At 44.0% G+C, this 14,309-nt stretch overlaps 1 protein-coding gene across 4 annotated transcripts in view; it reads left to right on the forward strand.

Moving 5' to 3' along the window:
* The window catches only part of LOC132823136 (janus kinase and microtubule-interacting protein 2-like), a 135,719-nt gene that overhangs the window by 99,738 nt on the left and 21,672 nt on the right, over nt 1-14,309 (forward strand). For all 4 annotated transcript variants that reach the window (XM_060836682.1, XM_060836683.1, XM_060836684.1 and 1 more), the window contains one exon: nt 4,422-4,487. In XM_060836682.1, the coding sequence (XP_060692665.1) occupies nt 4,422-4,487 (66 nt within the window). The remainder of the gene's footprint in view (nt 1-4,421; nt 4,488-14,309) is intronic.

Here is a 14,309-nt window from a genome sequence, read left to right on the forward strand (position 1 = left end):
AGCCAGACAGGGCTCCCTGATTGGACCATATTAACAGCCCCAGTCTGAGAACTCACCTTCTATGAGTTCCACTTGACTGACCTCATTACAATCACACACCCTGATTCATTGCTCAGTTGGTCCATAACATAGTCACAAGGCGTGGACACCTCCTGGTCCTCTGAGCTGCACGATAGAAAGTTATTTTTTACCAACTCTCCTAATTAACAGCATACGATGTGTGCAGATGTCACAGAGAGTCATAGAGATGTACAGCACGGAAACAGACCCTTTGGTCCAATTCGTCCATGCCGACCAGACATCCCAACCTAATGTAGGTCCATTTGCCACCATTTAGCCCAGATCCCTTTGAACCCTTCCTATTCATATAACTGTCCAGATGCCTTTTAAATGTTATAATTGTACCAGTCTCTACCACTTCCTCTGGCAACTCATTGCATTACACACACCATGCTCTCTGCAAAAACATTGCCCCTCAGGCCCCTTTTAAATCTTTCCCTTTTCACCTTAAATCTATGCCCTTAAGTTTTGGACTGCTCCACCCTGGGAAAAATATCTTGTCTATTTGCCGTATCCGTGTCCCTCATGATTTTATAAACCTCTATAAGGTCACCTCTCAGCCTCCGACGCTCCAGGGAAAACAGCCCCAGCCTATTCAGCCTCTCCCTATAGCTCAAACCCTCCAACCCCAGCAACATCCTTGTAAATCTTTTCTGAACCCTTTCAAGTTTCACAACATCCTTCCAATAAGAGGGAGACTAGAATTGCACACAGTATTCCAAAAGTGGCCTAACCAATGTCCTGTACAGCTGCAACACGACCTCCCAATTCCTGTACTGTTTCAGATATAAACCAGGTCAAACCTGTAAGTGATGCACTCCGTGGATAACCTGTCGACATTTTTTAGGCGAAGGCTAATACGAATCAGAACAAGTTGTCTTCAGATTCCTTTTAGTCCAGGCTGCCAGCTGACCACTTCAGTTGAGAAAATGACAATTGCAGGCCTGAATGGTGTATGGGACCATGGTTTTCATTCTGAATGGGCCTGGCGAAAACTGCCAGTTCAGCTGCCCAACAGCTGATTTAGGGTGGAGTAAGGAACCTAGCCTTCAGTCACGGTAAAGGTGGTAGGTCAGTGCCCACTCTGCACCAGTGTGAGCGAATCTGAAGGTTTACTGTTGTCTGAAGAAGAGTTGATTCTAAATAAAAACAAGGTTAGAAGTCACACAACACCAGGTTATAGTGCAACAGATTTATTTGGAATCACAAGCTTTCAGAGCATTGCCCCTTCATCACGTGATTTCACCTGATGAAGGGACGGTGGTCTGAAAGCTTGTGATTCCAAATGAATCTGTTGGATTATAACCTGGCGTTGTGTGACTTCTGACCTTGCCCACCCCAGTCCAACAGCAGCATCTCCAAATCAGGGAAAAATAAAACAGCTTTCCCTTATCCCCAGAGGCATGTCAGCCAATTGATTGGATAGGCTATTATTTTAATACTCAAATTGATTTAGTCTTCTCCCACCTATGGGTCTCTCATTGCTGACAGAGTTGGAAGGAGCCTGGTTTTCCGGTTGCTCTCCAGAAACCAGATTAAAGTAAAGAGGGTTCATTCCTGCAGGCTCATCCCATTTCCTTTCCCGTGAGGAAGTGTTGGATTTCTCTGTGGATGCCTCACTCTGCGATGGGTGCAGGAATGACCTCTCCCACATGGTGTGTTTCCCTGCACCAGTGGGTGGGCAAGATGCCTTCAGTTGGCAGCCAAGGGTTACTGTGAGTGAGGCAGGAAGAGGCCTTGATCGGGTTACTTTGCCTTTGCTACTGGGCAAGACCTGACAAGTTATTACACTGCCAATGGAAAAGTGCTCTGAAAGCTAATGCTACCAAATAGAACAGTTGGACTATAACCTTGTGTTGTGTGATTTTTCAACATTGTCTACCCCAGTCCAACACCAGGTCCTCCACGCAATGGAAAGGTGCTGAACGTATTTGTGCGTCTGCATGACAAAGAGAATCTATACCTTTCCACTTCTTGCACTGTGCCTGAATACCTGAATAGAATAGAATAGAATTCCTACAGTGTGGAAACAGGCCCTTCTGCCCAACAAACCCACACCGACCGTCCGAAGAGTAACCCACCCAGACCCATTCCCCCTATCCTATTACTCTACTTTTCCCCTGAATAATGGCCCTAATCCACAAATCCCTGAACACTATGGGGCAATTTAGCGTGGCCAATCCACCCTAACCTGCACATTTTTGGATTGTGAGAGGAAAACGGAGCACCCGGAAGAAACCTACGCAGACGCGGGGAGAATGTGCAAACTCCACACAGACAGTTTGCATGTTCTCCCTGTATCAGTGTAGGGTTTCCACTGGGTGCTCTGTTCCCTCCCACAATCCAAAGATGTGCAAGTTTGGGTGGATTGGCCATGGTAAATTGCCCCATAGTGCCCAGGGACATGCAGGTTAGGTGAATTCACTATGGGAAATGCAAGGTTACAGAATAAGGCTGGATTGGTTGCTCCTCAGAAAGTCAGTGCGGACTTGATGGGCTGAATGGACGGCTCACCCCCGCCCCACTGTAGGGATACGATGAAGTTAGGAAATGGAGGAGTGGGACAGAAACCAGTGATCTCCCCTGCATCACTTATAGCTTGTGCTGTTGCATGCAGACAGGAACACATAGGCTTTGTTTAAACTGAAGCACACATCAGACAAAACTTAATCGGCTGCACGTAATACTTTCCAAAAGGGAAATGCATCATTAGCTGGTTGCAACATATGATTAAGAATCATCATCACAGTGCCAACTGTTTTGTTGCTGTGGCTACACCCTGCAAATTTAATTTCCTCCTTCAGCATTAGCTGTGACAGGATTTCAATATCCCAGCTGGCAGCAGCACACATAGAAATGCTCGAAAGGAAAATCCAGGTCACATTTTCATTGTCAATTCATTCTTCGTCAAGGAATTGTCAGCTGACAGCCAACAAGTGACTACCGGCGACTAACTCAGTGATTAGCACTGCTGTCTCACAACACCAGGGACCCGGGTTCGATTCCAGCCTCGGGTGACTGTCCTTTTGACTCCCGAGAGTATGTCCACCGTCTCCATGACACAGGTCAGGACGCTCACCATTTGCCTGGATGGGTTCAACTCCAACAACATTCAAGAAACAGAGATGTAAAGCAATGTACTTAATCAGCGACCAATCCTCCACTTAAAACATTCACTCCCTCTACTACTTCTGCACAGAAGTAGCAATGTGTACCATCTACAAGATGCAGTAACCCTACAGTGTGGAAGCAGGCCAGTCAAACATGGTATCACATTGACCCCAGTGGAGCATCCCACCTAGACCCACCCACTATCCTATCCCTACATTTTTCATGGCCAAACCATCCAGCCCAGGGCACCACAGGACAATTTATCACAGCCAATCCATCGAACCCATACATCTTTGGAAACCAGAGCAAACTCACGCAGACACTGGGAGATGTGCAAGCTCCACACAGACAGTTGCCCGAGGGCAGAACCAAACCTGGGTCCCCAGCACTGTGAGGCAGCAGTGCTAACCACTGAGCCATCACATTGCTTATCAAGACTCCATTGACATATCCTGCCAACCCAAAACCTTTACCTATTTGGACAGGGAGAACTGTGCACAAGAACACAATTACATGTTGGTTCCTCTCCAAGTCAGAGTAAAAAGTGAGGTCTGCAGATGCTGGAGATCAGAGCTGAAAATGTGTTGCTGGTTAAAGCACAGCAGGTTAGGCAGCATCCAAGGAACAGGAAATTAGACGTTTCGGGCCAGAGCCGTTCATCAGGAGGGCTTTGATGAAGGGCTCTGGCCCGAAACGTTGAATTTCCTGTTCCTTGGATGCTGCCTAACCTGCTGTGCTTTAACCAGCAACACATTTTCAAGCTCCTCTCCAAGTCACTCACACACATTTCTGACTTGGATCTATAACACTGTTCTTTCACTGTCACTGAGTGAAAATCCTGAATATTCCTTTCCGATGGCAATGTTGATGTACATGCAACAATCCCATGGAATTCTGCAGTTCCAAAAGGCAGGTCACATCTTCTGAATGTGGAGGTGCTGGTGTTGGACTGGGGTGGACAAAGTTAAAATTCATACAACACCAGGTTATAATCCAACAGGTTTGTTTGGAAGTACAAGCTTTCAGAGTGCTGCTCTTTCATCAGGTGGTTAGTCTAGCTCGAAAGCTTGTACTTCCAAATAAACTGGTATTGTGTGATTTTCAAAATCTTTTGGAGGCCAAATAGAGATGGGTATCAAAAGTTGACCTTGTTTGTGATTCTCATACCTCATGAACGAATAAACAAATCTCTCTGTACCATGCCTGTATTTCTCCATAAGTCAACATTTATTTTTAATTTTGTTTTCTAGAATCTGAGAAATGAGGAGCAAGTGGCAATTATCCAGGCGAGCACGGTGCTGTCTCTGGCAGAGAAGGTAGAGTTGGATTATTGTTTAAGGACTAATCCTCTGAGGAAATGACATCTTAAATAAGCACGGAAAGATCCTGCAATGTGTTGTGCCTAGACCATGAGCAAAATCGCTCAGGAAACTTGACAAGTTGCAAGCTCAAAGCCGTGACAATCTAAGACATTATATCTTTAGCTGAAGAAGAATGCTTTGCTGATGCAGTAAAAGTTTATTGGACTGATTCAATGGGATGGCATGAGGAGAGGCTGAATTGTTTAGTGTTCCTAAGTTTGGAAGATTGAGGGGGTGAATCTCGTAGAGACCCAGGAAATTCTAATAGGACTTGAAGGGTAGATACATGAAGGACGCTCCCAATAGCGAGAGAGGCCAGTAGCAGTGGTCACAGTGTAAGGATATGGATAAACCATTTATGACTAAGATGTTTTCCTAACCCAGAGAGGCTGTGGATTTCGTTTCCACAGAAAGTAATCGAGGCCAAAACATCGAATAATTTCAAGGTGGTGTTGGATTTGGCAGTTAGCCCAATAAAGGAACAAAGGCAAAGGCTGATGGGTTGAATAATCAGCCATGATCAAAATGAATGTCAGAGCAGGATCAAAGGGCAGAATGGCCCACTCCTCATATTTTCCATGTCTCTACATTATTCCACCCCTAATAATCATCTCCAATTTCTAAGGCAAAGTCTCTGGTTAGGCAAGTAGACAGTCAATACTTGCTTGTACTTAGGTGTAATGTTGTGCTCCAGCACTCCCAGTAGAGAGTGGCACTCACAGGAAGCACATAGTAAATTGTCAGCATTAAGCTTGTGGCCTGTAATTCCATCTTCATTGAGTTCTGCTCATTATCTAAGTCAAAAAGTGTGAAAAAGCACAGCTGGTCAGGCAACATCCGAGGAGCAGGAGAGTCATCTGTCCTGTTCCTCAGATGTTACCTGACCTGCTGTGTTTTTCCAGTACCACACCTTTTAACCCTGATCTCTAGCATCTGCAGTCCTCACTTCCCCCTGCTCATACCTAACTGCTCAGTTAACTCAGTTGATGAGATGCCGAGGAAGCAGTGCAAAATAATGATGGCAATGCTGTGGTAAAGTCCTCACTAAGTCAGAATTCTCTTCAATTTGACATTAAGGTCCAAAAATCTAAATTTGGCATCAAAGAGATCTCTTTGTTAGCCTGCCTCAATATTTCTTTCTGACCCTCCAGCAGTGTGTTTAAGATGCAGCTGGCCATACACTATCTGAATGTGAAGTGGAGCACTTATCAGTCTCTGGATAAAAATGTTAAACATTGATATGAAAACATTGGTTTATCTGAAATGTTGCTGACCTTGTACTCATGTACAATAAGCACCTTTAAGCTATCATCACAAATCTGAGCCCATAAATCTGAATCTTCATGAATAAATAATAACTCCATGGCCTTGCCCCAGTATCTGCATGAAAGACTGTGTTTGTCCTACTTGGTCAAGTCCCTATCCCACTCACTACCTTCCATTCATCTTCATCTTTCTTGGCCCCATATTCTGGAACACTCTCTCAATCTCTCTGTATGTCTCTCCCTTTCTCGCTCACTATCTCTCACTCTTGTCTTCTCTCTCTCTTTCATTCTCTCTCTGTCACTTTGCACTCCTTCCCTTCCAATCTCATCTTATCTTTGAGTTTGCCAAATATCCATCACCTCTAACTTTCTGCGTGTTAACCCAAACTTGCCATTTCCATTCTATAAACTTCTTCAAAGAAAAATAACATCTCAGGCAAGAAATGACCATCTGTCCATTTTGTCAGCTGGTCAATAGGAAGTGGACGGTAATGATTTTTTGGGGGGGAGTGGCCATCAGAGCTACTGGTGCAGGTTCAGGAAAGGAAGGTATCACTAATGATTCTTTGGCTACAATTACACAGGTAAGAACTGAAAGACATGAGAGAGATCCAGATACATGGCAATGGGAGGAGGAGGTTGGTGTGGCCAACTGTGTCTGACTGCAGACAGGCCAGGCAGGGCCATGAAGGAACCATTAGGACATTGTCTGTGACTTTGTAAGGACTGTTTTGACTCTATGCCAAGGTTGGGGAAACGTAATTGGAAACATTCAAATATTGATTTGTGAGAAAAATGGGTACAAATTTGCAAGGCAACAACGCATTCAAGGACGTTGTAGAAGGAAGGCGAGTTGAGGATGGGATATTATTTGGAAGGACGTTAGGGGTCCAGGGTTGGATTTCTAGAAGAGTTGTAATGACAAATTTAAATGCTAACTCTTGAAGCCATTAACAATGTCAACTACCATGCAGGCCAGGAGGGGAGGATGAGTGATCAGCACTTTACTGGGAATAAGATCAAGGGGACAGGTGGTGAGTCTCATGATGAGCTCAGAGAGGGTATGAAGGGAAGTAGGAGAGAAACGGGAGAAATATTCAAGTTCAGAGCTTGGAAAGGGACAGGTGATAGAGCATGTTTGGCCAGGCAGGCTGTGGAAGTGAGAGATGGCTAATTATCAGATTGGTCTCAATTTGGTGGCAAGAATCTCCTCATCCCTACTTTTGGAGGTGGGGGTGGGGGGGTGCGGGGGGAAGGGTCTGAGAATACAATCTGCAATTGAGAAAGTAAGAAGGAGATTATCCGAAATAACGCATAGGTATGGCACTCAGTTCGTTCACTTAGATCTGGCGGTGAATGGCTTTTCCAGATGTTCACCTTGACCTTTGAATTTTGCATCCCTGGATGTAAGGGGGCAGCAATAGAGGCCAGACCAGATTGAATGGCCAGTGTGAAAGAGGATACTGGTTTCATAGAATCCCTGCAGTGTGGAAACAGGCCATTCGGCCCAAGTCCACTCTGAATGTCTGAAGAGCATCCCACACTGACTCAGCGTCATACCCTTTCCCTGTAACCCTGCATTTCCCATGGCTAATAAGTAAGGAAGTTAATAAGTTTGCAGATGACACCAAAATTGGAGGTGTAGTGGACAGCAAAGAGGGTTACCTCAGATTACAACAGGATCTTGAACCAGATGAGCCAATGGGCTGAGAAGTGGCAGATGGAGATAAATGCAAGGTGCTGCATTTTGAGAAAGCAAATCTTAGCAGGACTTATAGAGGGCATAGGTTTAGGGTGAGAGGGGAAAGATATAAAAGAGACCTATGGAGCAACTTTTTCACACAGAGGGTGATACGTGTATGGAATGAGCTGCCAGAGGAAGTGGTGGAGGCTGGTACAATTGCAACATTTAAGAGGCATTTGGATGGGTATATGAATAGGAAGGGTTTGGAGGGATATAGGCTGGGCACTGGCAGGTGGGACTAGATTGGGTTGGGATATCTGGTTGGCATGGACGGGTTGGACTGAAGGGTCTGTTTCCGCGCAGTACATCTCTATGACTCTGTGACTCTATCCCTGGACACTGCAATCTAGTACGACCAATCCACCTAAACTAGAGGAAACCCACACAGATGCAGGGAGAACTTGTAAACTCCACACAGATGGTCACCTGAGGCTGGAATTGAACCTGAGTCCCTAGTGAGTCAGCAGTGCTAACCACTGACCCATTGTGCCACTCCAACAGGGATGTTTCAGTGGGGACTAGAACCTCATTGGTGGAAGTGTGGGTGCTGAGTAACTGGGATTGTGGTGAACACACTGATGGAGGCTAGAAAGTTTGGACTTTAGAAGTGCACTTGTAAGGGAATTGTCAGTTGTTTTTTCCCAGAACGGGGACAGAAGAAGGAGGTAGGGTTAGAGTGTAGATAGCGAGTTTTGAGAAGATTTGTAGCCCAGATTGAGGTTTTGGATGTCAGTTTGCTCGCTGAGCTGCCAGGTTCCTTTCCAGACGTTTTGTTACTCTACTAGGTAACATCTTCAGTGGGCCTCAGGCGAAGCAATTCTGAAAGTTCCTGCTTTCTTTTTATATGTTTGGGTTTCTTTGGGTTGGTGATGTCATTTCCTGCGGTGAAGTCACTTCCTGTTCCTTTTCTCAGGGGGTGGTAGATGGGATCTAGGATGTAGATGTATGGAATGGTGAACAGTCTGAGGAAGTGCTCAGAGCTTGCACCCTGTAAGAAAGTGAGGACTGGAGATCAGAGTGGAGGAGTGTGGTGCTGGAAAACCACAGCAGGTCAGGCAGCATCTGAGGAGCAAGAGAATTGACGTTTCAGGCATAAGCCCTTCAAAATGAGATTCAGCTTCATCACCCTTAAGCTTACACCCACTTTTACTTCATATGAACAACATCAACAAGACAGCTTATAAGAGACTTGTTCACCTCCTCCACCTTCTGTGGTTGAACCTCATTCTTATATATCCTGTCCATTGTAGAAGGAAGTAAACTGATTGAACACTTTGATTTTTTGAAACCTTCTATTAACTAGTTGTTTTGTCTCTCCCTTCAAGAAAATGAGCCTAAATGGATACAAGCTTTGAACAAATACCTACTGGGTGCATATATTTTGTGATTACTTTAATACCTGTTTTTACTACGAAAGAGGAATTATATCCTCACATGTACGAGATGACATAGCAAGCAATATTGTGTGTGCATCTTCCTGGGATCAAAAGATTAAGGAAATATCTCAGTGTAGAATTGAGTGACCAACCATAAATCAATTCCTTTCAACCACATATAAATCAAAAAGATTTATAAATACTGTAGGTCCAGTCTCTCATTTATTAAGCCAGCAACCCGAATGCCATTTTGTGAAAATTTGGCTCTTCTATTCCATGTTTTGTATAGAAATCCGGAGTTGTTATTTTCAAATGCAAATTGTTGAATTTAATTTTTTGTACGTTTCAAGCTATTTTCCGGGAATAACAAACCTAATTGATTGGCAGCTTTCACGGTGCTCCAGCAGTCAGGGTTAATGAGAAGTTAAGGATGTGGTGCTCTCTGGTGGCTGTAGTATAGAATTGGCAATGACACTCTCTATCTCTTTCTCTCTCTCTCTCCCCCTCCCTCCCTGTTTTTTTTCTCTCTCTATCTGTGTCTCTGTCTCTCTTTCTCTCTCTCTGTTGTTGTCTTTGTTTGTCTCTGTATCTGTCTCTCCCCTTTCTCTTTCTCTCTCTTTCTGTCTCTCTTTCTGTCTCTCTTTCTCTCTCTCTATCTCTCTCGCGCTTTGTCTCTCTCGCTCTCTCTTTCTCTTTCTGTCTCTCTTTCTGTCTCTCACTCTCTGTCTCTCTCTGTTTCTCTCTTTCTCTCTCTCTGTCTCTCTCTCTTTCTCTCTCTTTCTGTCTTTCTCTCTCTCACTCTCTGTCTCTCTCTTTCTCTGTCTTTCTCTCTCTCTTTCTCTTTCTTTCTCTTTCTTTCTCTCTTTCTCTCTATCTCTCTCTGTCTCTCTCTTTCTCTTTTTCTCTCTCTCTGCTTCATGTTGGCACTTTATGAACACTTTCAGAGTGTACCTAAACTAGACTTGTCAATTCCTGGAGGATCCATTGCATGTCCTCTCTCTGCCAACCTCATCAAAAGAAAGAAACATTTTTCTCAATTTTCAACATTTTTAATCAGTCATAAACTTTGTTTCTAAGCCCCAAACATCCCGAAGGTGCTACTTTCTGCGCTTGTATGTCACTTTTTCACTCTTTACAAAACAATACAAGGACAGATGGTTGTTATCTACAAACCAAGTGCTCTTTGCAAATTTTGAATTCAAAACTTTCGATATTTTCATCCAGCAGTTTATCAGGTTCCCTGCCCAGCAGTCTGATTAATGTTCCCTTCTTAAAGGGATCCAGCTGTAAGCCGTAACTCCAGTCCTCTCTGTTAAAAGATGGCTTGAGCCTGAAATTGAGTTTCTGACGAGGGCTGCCTTTCATGCAAGCCCAGAGAAATGAGAAATAAGAAATAACTTTGTAAGCATAGAAGTGGGTGTCAGTAATTGCTTGTCTTGGCAGCCTAACCTATTATGAAGGTTAGTACAATGCAGGCATTAATGTGGAAAAGACATGTGCAAGCAATTATCCATCCACAACAAATAAACAGTTTGGATTAATAACTGGAAAACACAATAGCACTCAGCAGCAAATCTAAAGTAATTTCGGAAGTGGGAACCAGCAAGCACTGCACATAAGTCAACGTTTGTTCAAATAATCAAAAACAGAAAAGAGACTTTGGAACATAGAAGCATAGAAAACACAATCAGAAGTAGGCATTCAGCCCATCAACTTTTCTTTGCCATTCAGTGTGATCATGGCTAAGCCTTGATCTCAGTTGTTAAAATTTCCCCCACATCCTGGATTACAGCTCAACCTTAGGTGAAGTTCATAGAATCCCTACAGTGTGGAAACAGAATATTTGGCCCAATGCTGAAGAGCATCCCACCTAGACCCAAGCCCCTACCCTATATTTTCCATGTCTAACATACCTAACCTCCACATCCCTGGACTGTGGGAGGAAACCAGAGCACCTGGAGGAAACCCGCACAGACACAGGGAGAATGTGCAAACTCCACACAGACAGTCGCCTTGAGGCTGGGATTGAACCCAGGTCCCTGCCACTAAAAGGCAGTAATGCTAACCACTGAGACACCATGCCACCCCTTTTCAGGTTCAGACAGGACACTCCAAATTGTCAAATTCCCAGGTGATGTTGCTGTTCTTGGTTGGTCACCCACCCTTCAGTGGCAACAAAGTTGATTTAGAAAACATCCCTTTCCTTGTGGATAACAGACCCAAATGAAGTTATATTTTAAACAGAGCCAGTTTGACCAGGTTTGCTTAAATTAACAAAAGGCTGAGTTTACTAATTCCAAAATATGAGAAGAAATGATAATGCATACACACAGTAGAAAGATGGATCAGTTTTGGGTGGCACAGTGGTTAGCACTGCTGCCTCACAGCACTCGGGTCCTGGGTTTGATTCCAGCCTCTGTCTGTGTGGAGTTTGCACATTCTCCCCGTGTCTGTGTGGGTTTCCTCCGGGTGCTCTGGTTTCCTCCCACAATCCAAAAATGTGCAGGTAAGGGTGGATTGGCCATTGGAAATTGCCCCATAGTTGTTCAGGGTGAGTGGATTAGCCAGGGGAAATGCAGGGTTATAGGGAGGGGGCAGGATGCTCTTGAAGGGGTCAGTGTGGATTCAGTGGGTCGTATGGCCTGCTTTTGCTCTGTAGGGATTTTGTTCTATAAAAAGTTTTAAAAGTACAAATCAGTCTCTGAATTGTTCATGAACAGCACACGGGTGGTGATGTATCTGCTATTGAATGATATCAGTGGTATTGTCATTGGCTGTTGAGGCAATCGATTTCAAGATTTTTGGTCTGATGGATGAGTGGATATTCTATTGTCCTTTTGACAGTGACCAAATTCAGAGTGAGAGAGAGAGAGAGAGTTCTTCTCACTCTTGACTGCTGTGCAGGGGTGGTTAAAATGGTTTCTCTCAATACTGTGGTATTCAGAGCATTCTAGACTAGACACCAGTATGTCTGGCTAATGGTGTATGCTGACTAATATCACAGTTGGTTTCAACCCTTTTATTTTAACCTTATTCTTGGAGGGTAAAACAAAGCAACTCTGAGTGATAACTTACTGCTGATGTGGAGGTTAATCACACCGCCTCCCCGCGCCCCCACCCCCACCCCCAGCCCATTTCGCTATTACTTCTTGTAATGTCTCTGTTATTTCACTGACATGCTACTTCTGGAACATTCCATCGACTTCACACACGACTGTGCCAGACGATCACTCCATTTGCGTCACAGTATTTGTTCTTTCTGCGGGCAAAAAAAAAGTTGATTAGGAATAAAATGTTAAAAATGTCTTGTAAATACTTTGGAACTCTGACTCATCTTCCAGATGATCTGGGACTCTATTTCCTTTTTTTTTGATTATATACTCAGTGGCTTGGCCTCCACAGATCCCTGTGATGGAGAATTCCTCAGCATTCACCACCCTCTGAGAGAAGGTATTTCTCCTCATCTGAATCCGAAATGATCTATTCTGTCTCCTGAGGCTGTGCTTCCATGTACTGGAACCCCCCCACCCCCCACCAAGGGAAAGTCATGCCTGCATCTGTCAGAAATATATCCAGTTTAGTGATATCCTGTCTAATCTTTCTTAATCCCAGTGAATACAGACTCCTATGATGGTCCTGCCATTACAGGAATCAGTGTGGTGAACCACACACTCTGAGGCAAGTATATCCTTTCATGGGTAAACGTGCCAAAAATGCATGCAATGCTCCAAGTGTGGTCTCACCAAAGGCCTGTAGAGCTGCAGCAAGATTTTTCTCCTCCTGTGTTCAAATGCTCATGACTGAGATGACATATGAATAGAATTTCATAGGATCCCCACAGTGTGGAAACAGGCCATTTGACCCAATAGGACCCGGCAAGGTGGCTCAGTGGTTAGCACTGCTGTCTCACAGCAACAGAGTCCCAGGTTCAATTCCAATCTCTGTCTGTGTGGAGTTTGCACATTGTCCATGGGTCTGTGTGAGTTTCTTCTAGGTGCTCCAGTTTCCTCCCACAGTCCAAAGATGTGCATGTGAGGTGAATTAACCATGCTAAATTGCCCATAGTGTTAGGTGCATTAGTCAGAGGGAAATGGACTAGGAGGGTCGGTGTGGACTTGTTGGGCTGAAAGGCCTGTTTCCACACTGTAGTGAATCTAATCAAGTCCACACCAACCCTCTGAAGAGTAACACACCCAGACCCATTCCCACTATCCTAATGCTCTACATTTACCCCTGACTAATGCACCTAACCTGAACACTTTCAGCAATTTACCTAACCTGCACGTCTTTGGATTGTGGGAGGAAACCTACACAGACACGGGGAGAACATGCAAACTCCACACAGTTGCCCAAGGATGGAATCGAACCCAGGTCTCTGGCACTGTGAGGCACCAGCCACCATACCACCCATAGAAACCATACCAGCCAATGAGCCACCATACCACCCATAGAAATTTGTGTCCAATGCAAGGAATATCTACAGTGGATTTAGCGCTGCCAGGATGATTAGTGATGATATTAATTACTCTAACAGATGCTTTGCTCCAACCTAACCCTGTCTGTTCCTTATCAATTTAGGAACTTGTTATTAAGGGAATGGCACAACCTTTCCTACCCCATCACCAGCCCCACAACCCCTTTGCCCCTTACAGATCAAGTGATTCAGGAAGTTCGATTCACCGTTTATGGAAAGGCATCAGCTAAAACATCATATGACACTTTAATGTCAACCACATCATCACCCTTGTTTGAATTGGAAGTTCAGTGATGTAAGATCACTGGACAGATAGATAAGAAAGTACTCTGTCACTCAATCAAGGTAAAGGGCTTACTGCACCCTGCAGTTGTTAAATGCCTCCATTATCGTTTCTGACAATTCATTCTGAGTGACATCGAGAAACACATTTTGACATTTATCTGAAATGTTCACTATTGTAAATTGGATGTAAGCCACCATGTATCATTGCCATGTTGTAATTTGAGGTGATGGTGTGTGTTACGATCAGATGAGGAACGGCCAAATACTTAGTGCCCTCTTCTCCCTCTCCTCAGTTAACTGCATCAGTTTTCTTTTGTTTGAAAGGATGGAATTTGCAAAATGAGTGAATGTTTAACTATTGATGTTCTGTGATGTTTTAAAAATATCATTTTATTATACTTAATGCACACAAAATATTCTAAAAAAACACTTTGACTTTCACACACTTGCTTAAAGTTCACATGATTCCATATTGTTGGAGAGTGAGGACAATAGATTAAGTAATTTAGAGTCTTGTAAAACTGAACGGGTATCTGTAATGCTATGACTTAGCTGTCTTAGGCTGAATTTGTTGCTGCTTTCACTCACTGGCTTGAACTATCTTTAACATTTTTCTCCATGGTACTTCGAGAA

This window comes from Hemiscyllium ocellatum, chromosome 16, assembly GCF_020745735.1.
Source record: "Hemiscyllium ocellatum isolate sHemOce1 chromosome 16, sHemOce1.pat.X.cur, whole genome shotgun sequence".
In the NCBI taxonomy this organism is placed as follows: Eukaryota; Metazoa; Chordata; class Chondrichthyes; order Orectolobiformes; family Hemiscylliidae; genus Hemiscyllium; species Hemiscyllium ocellatum.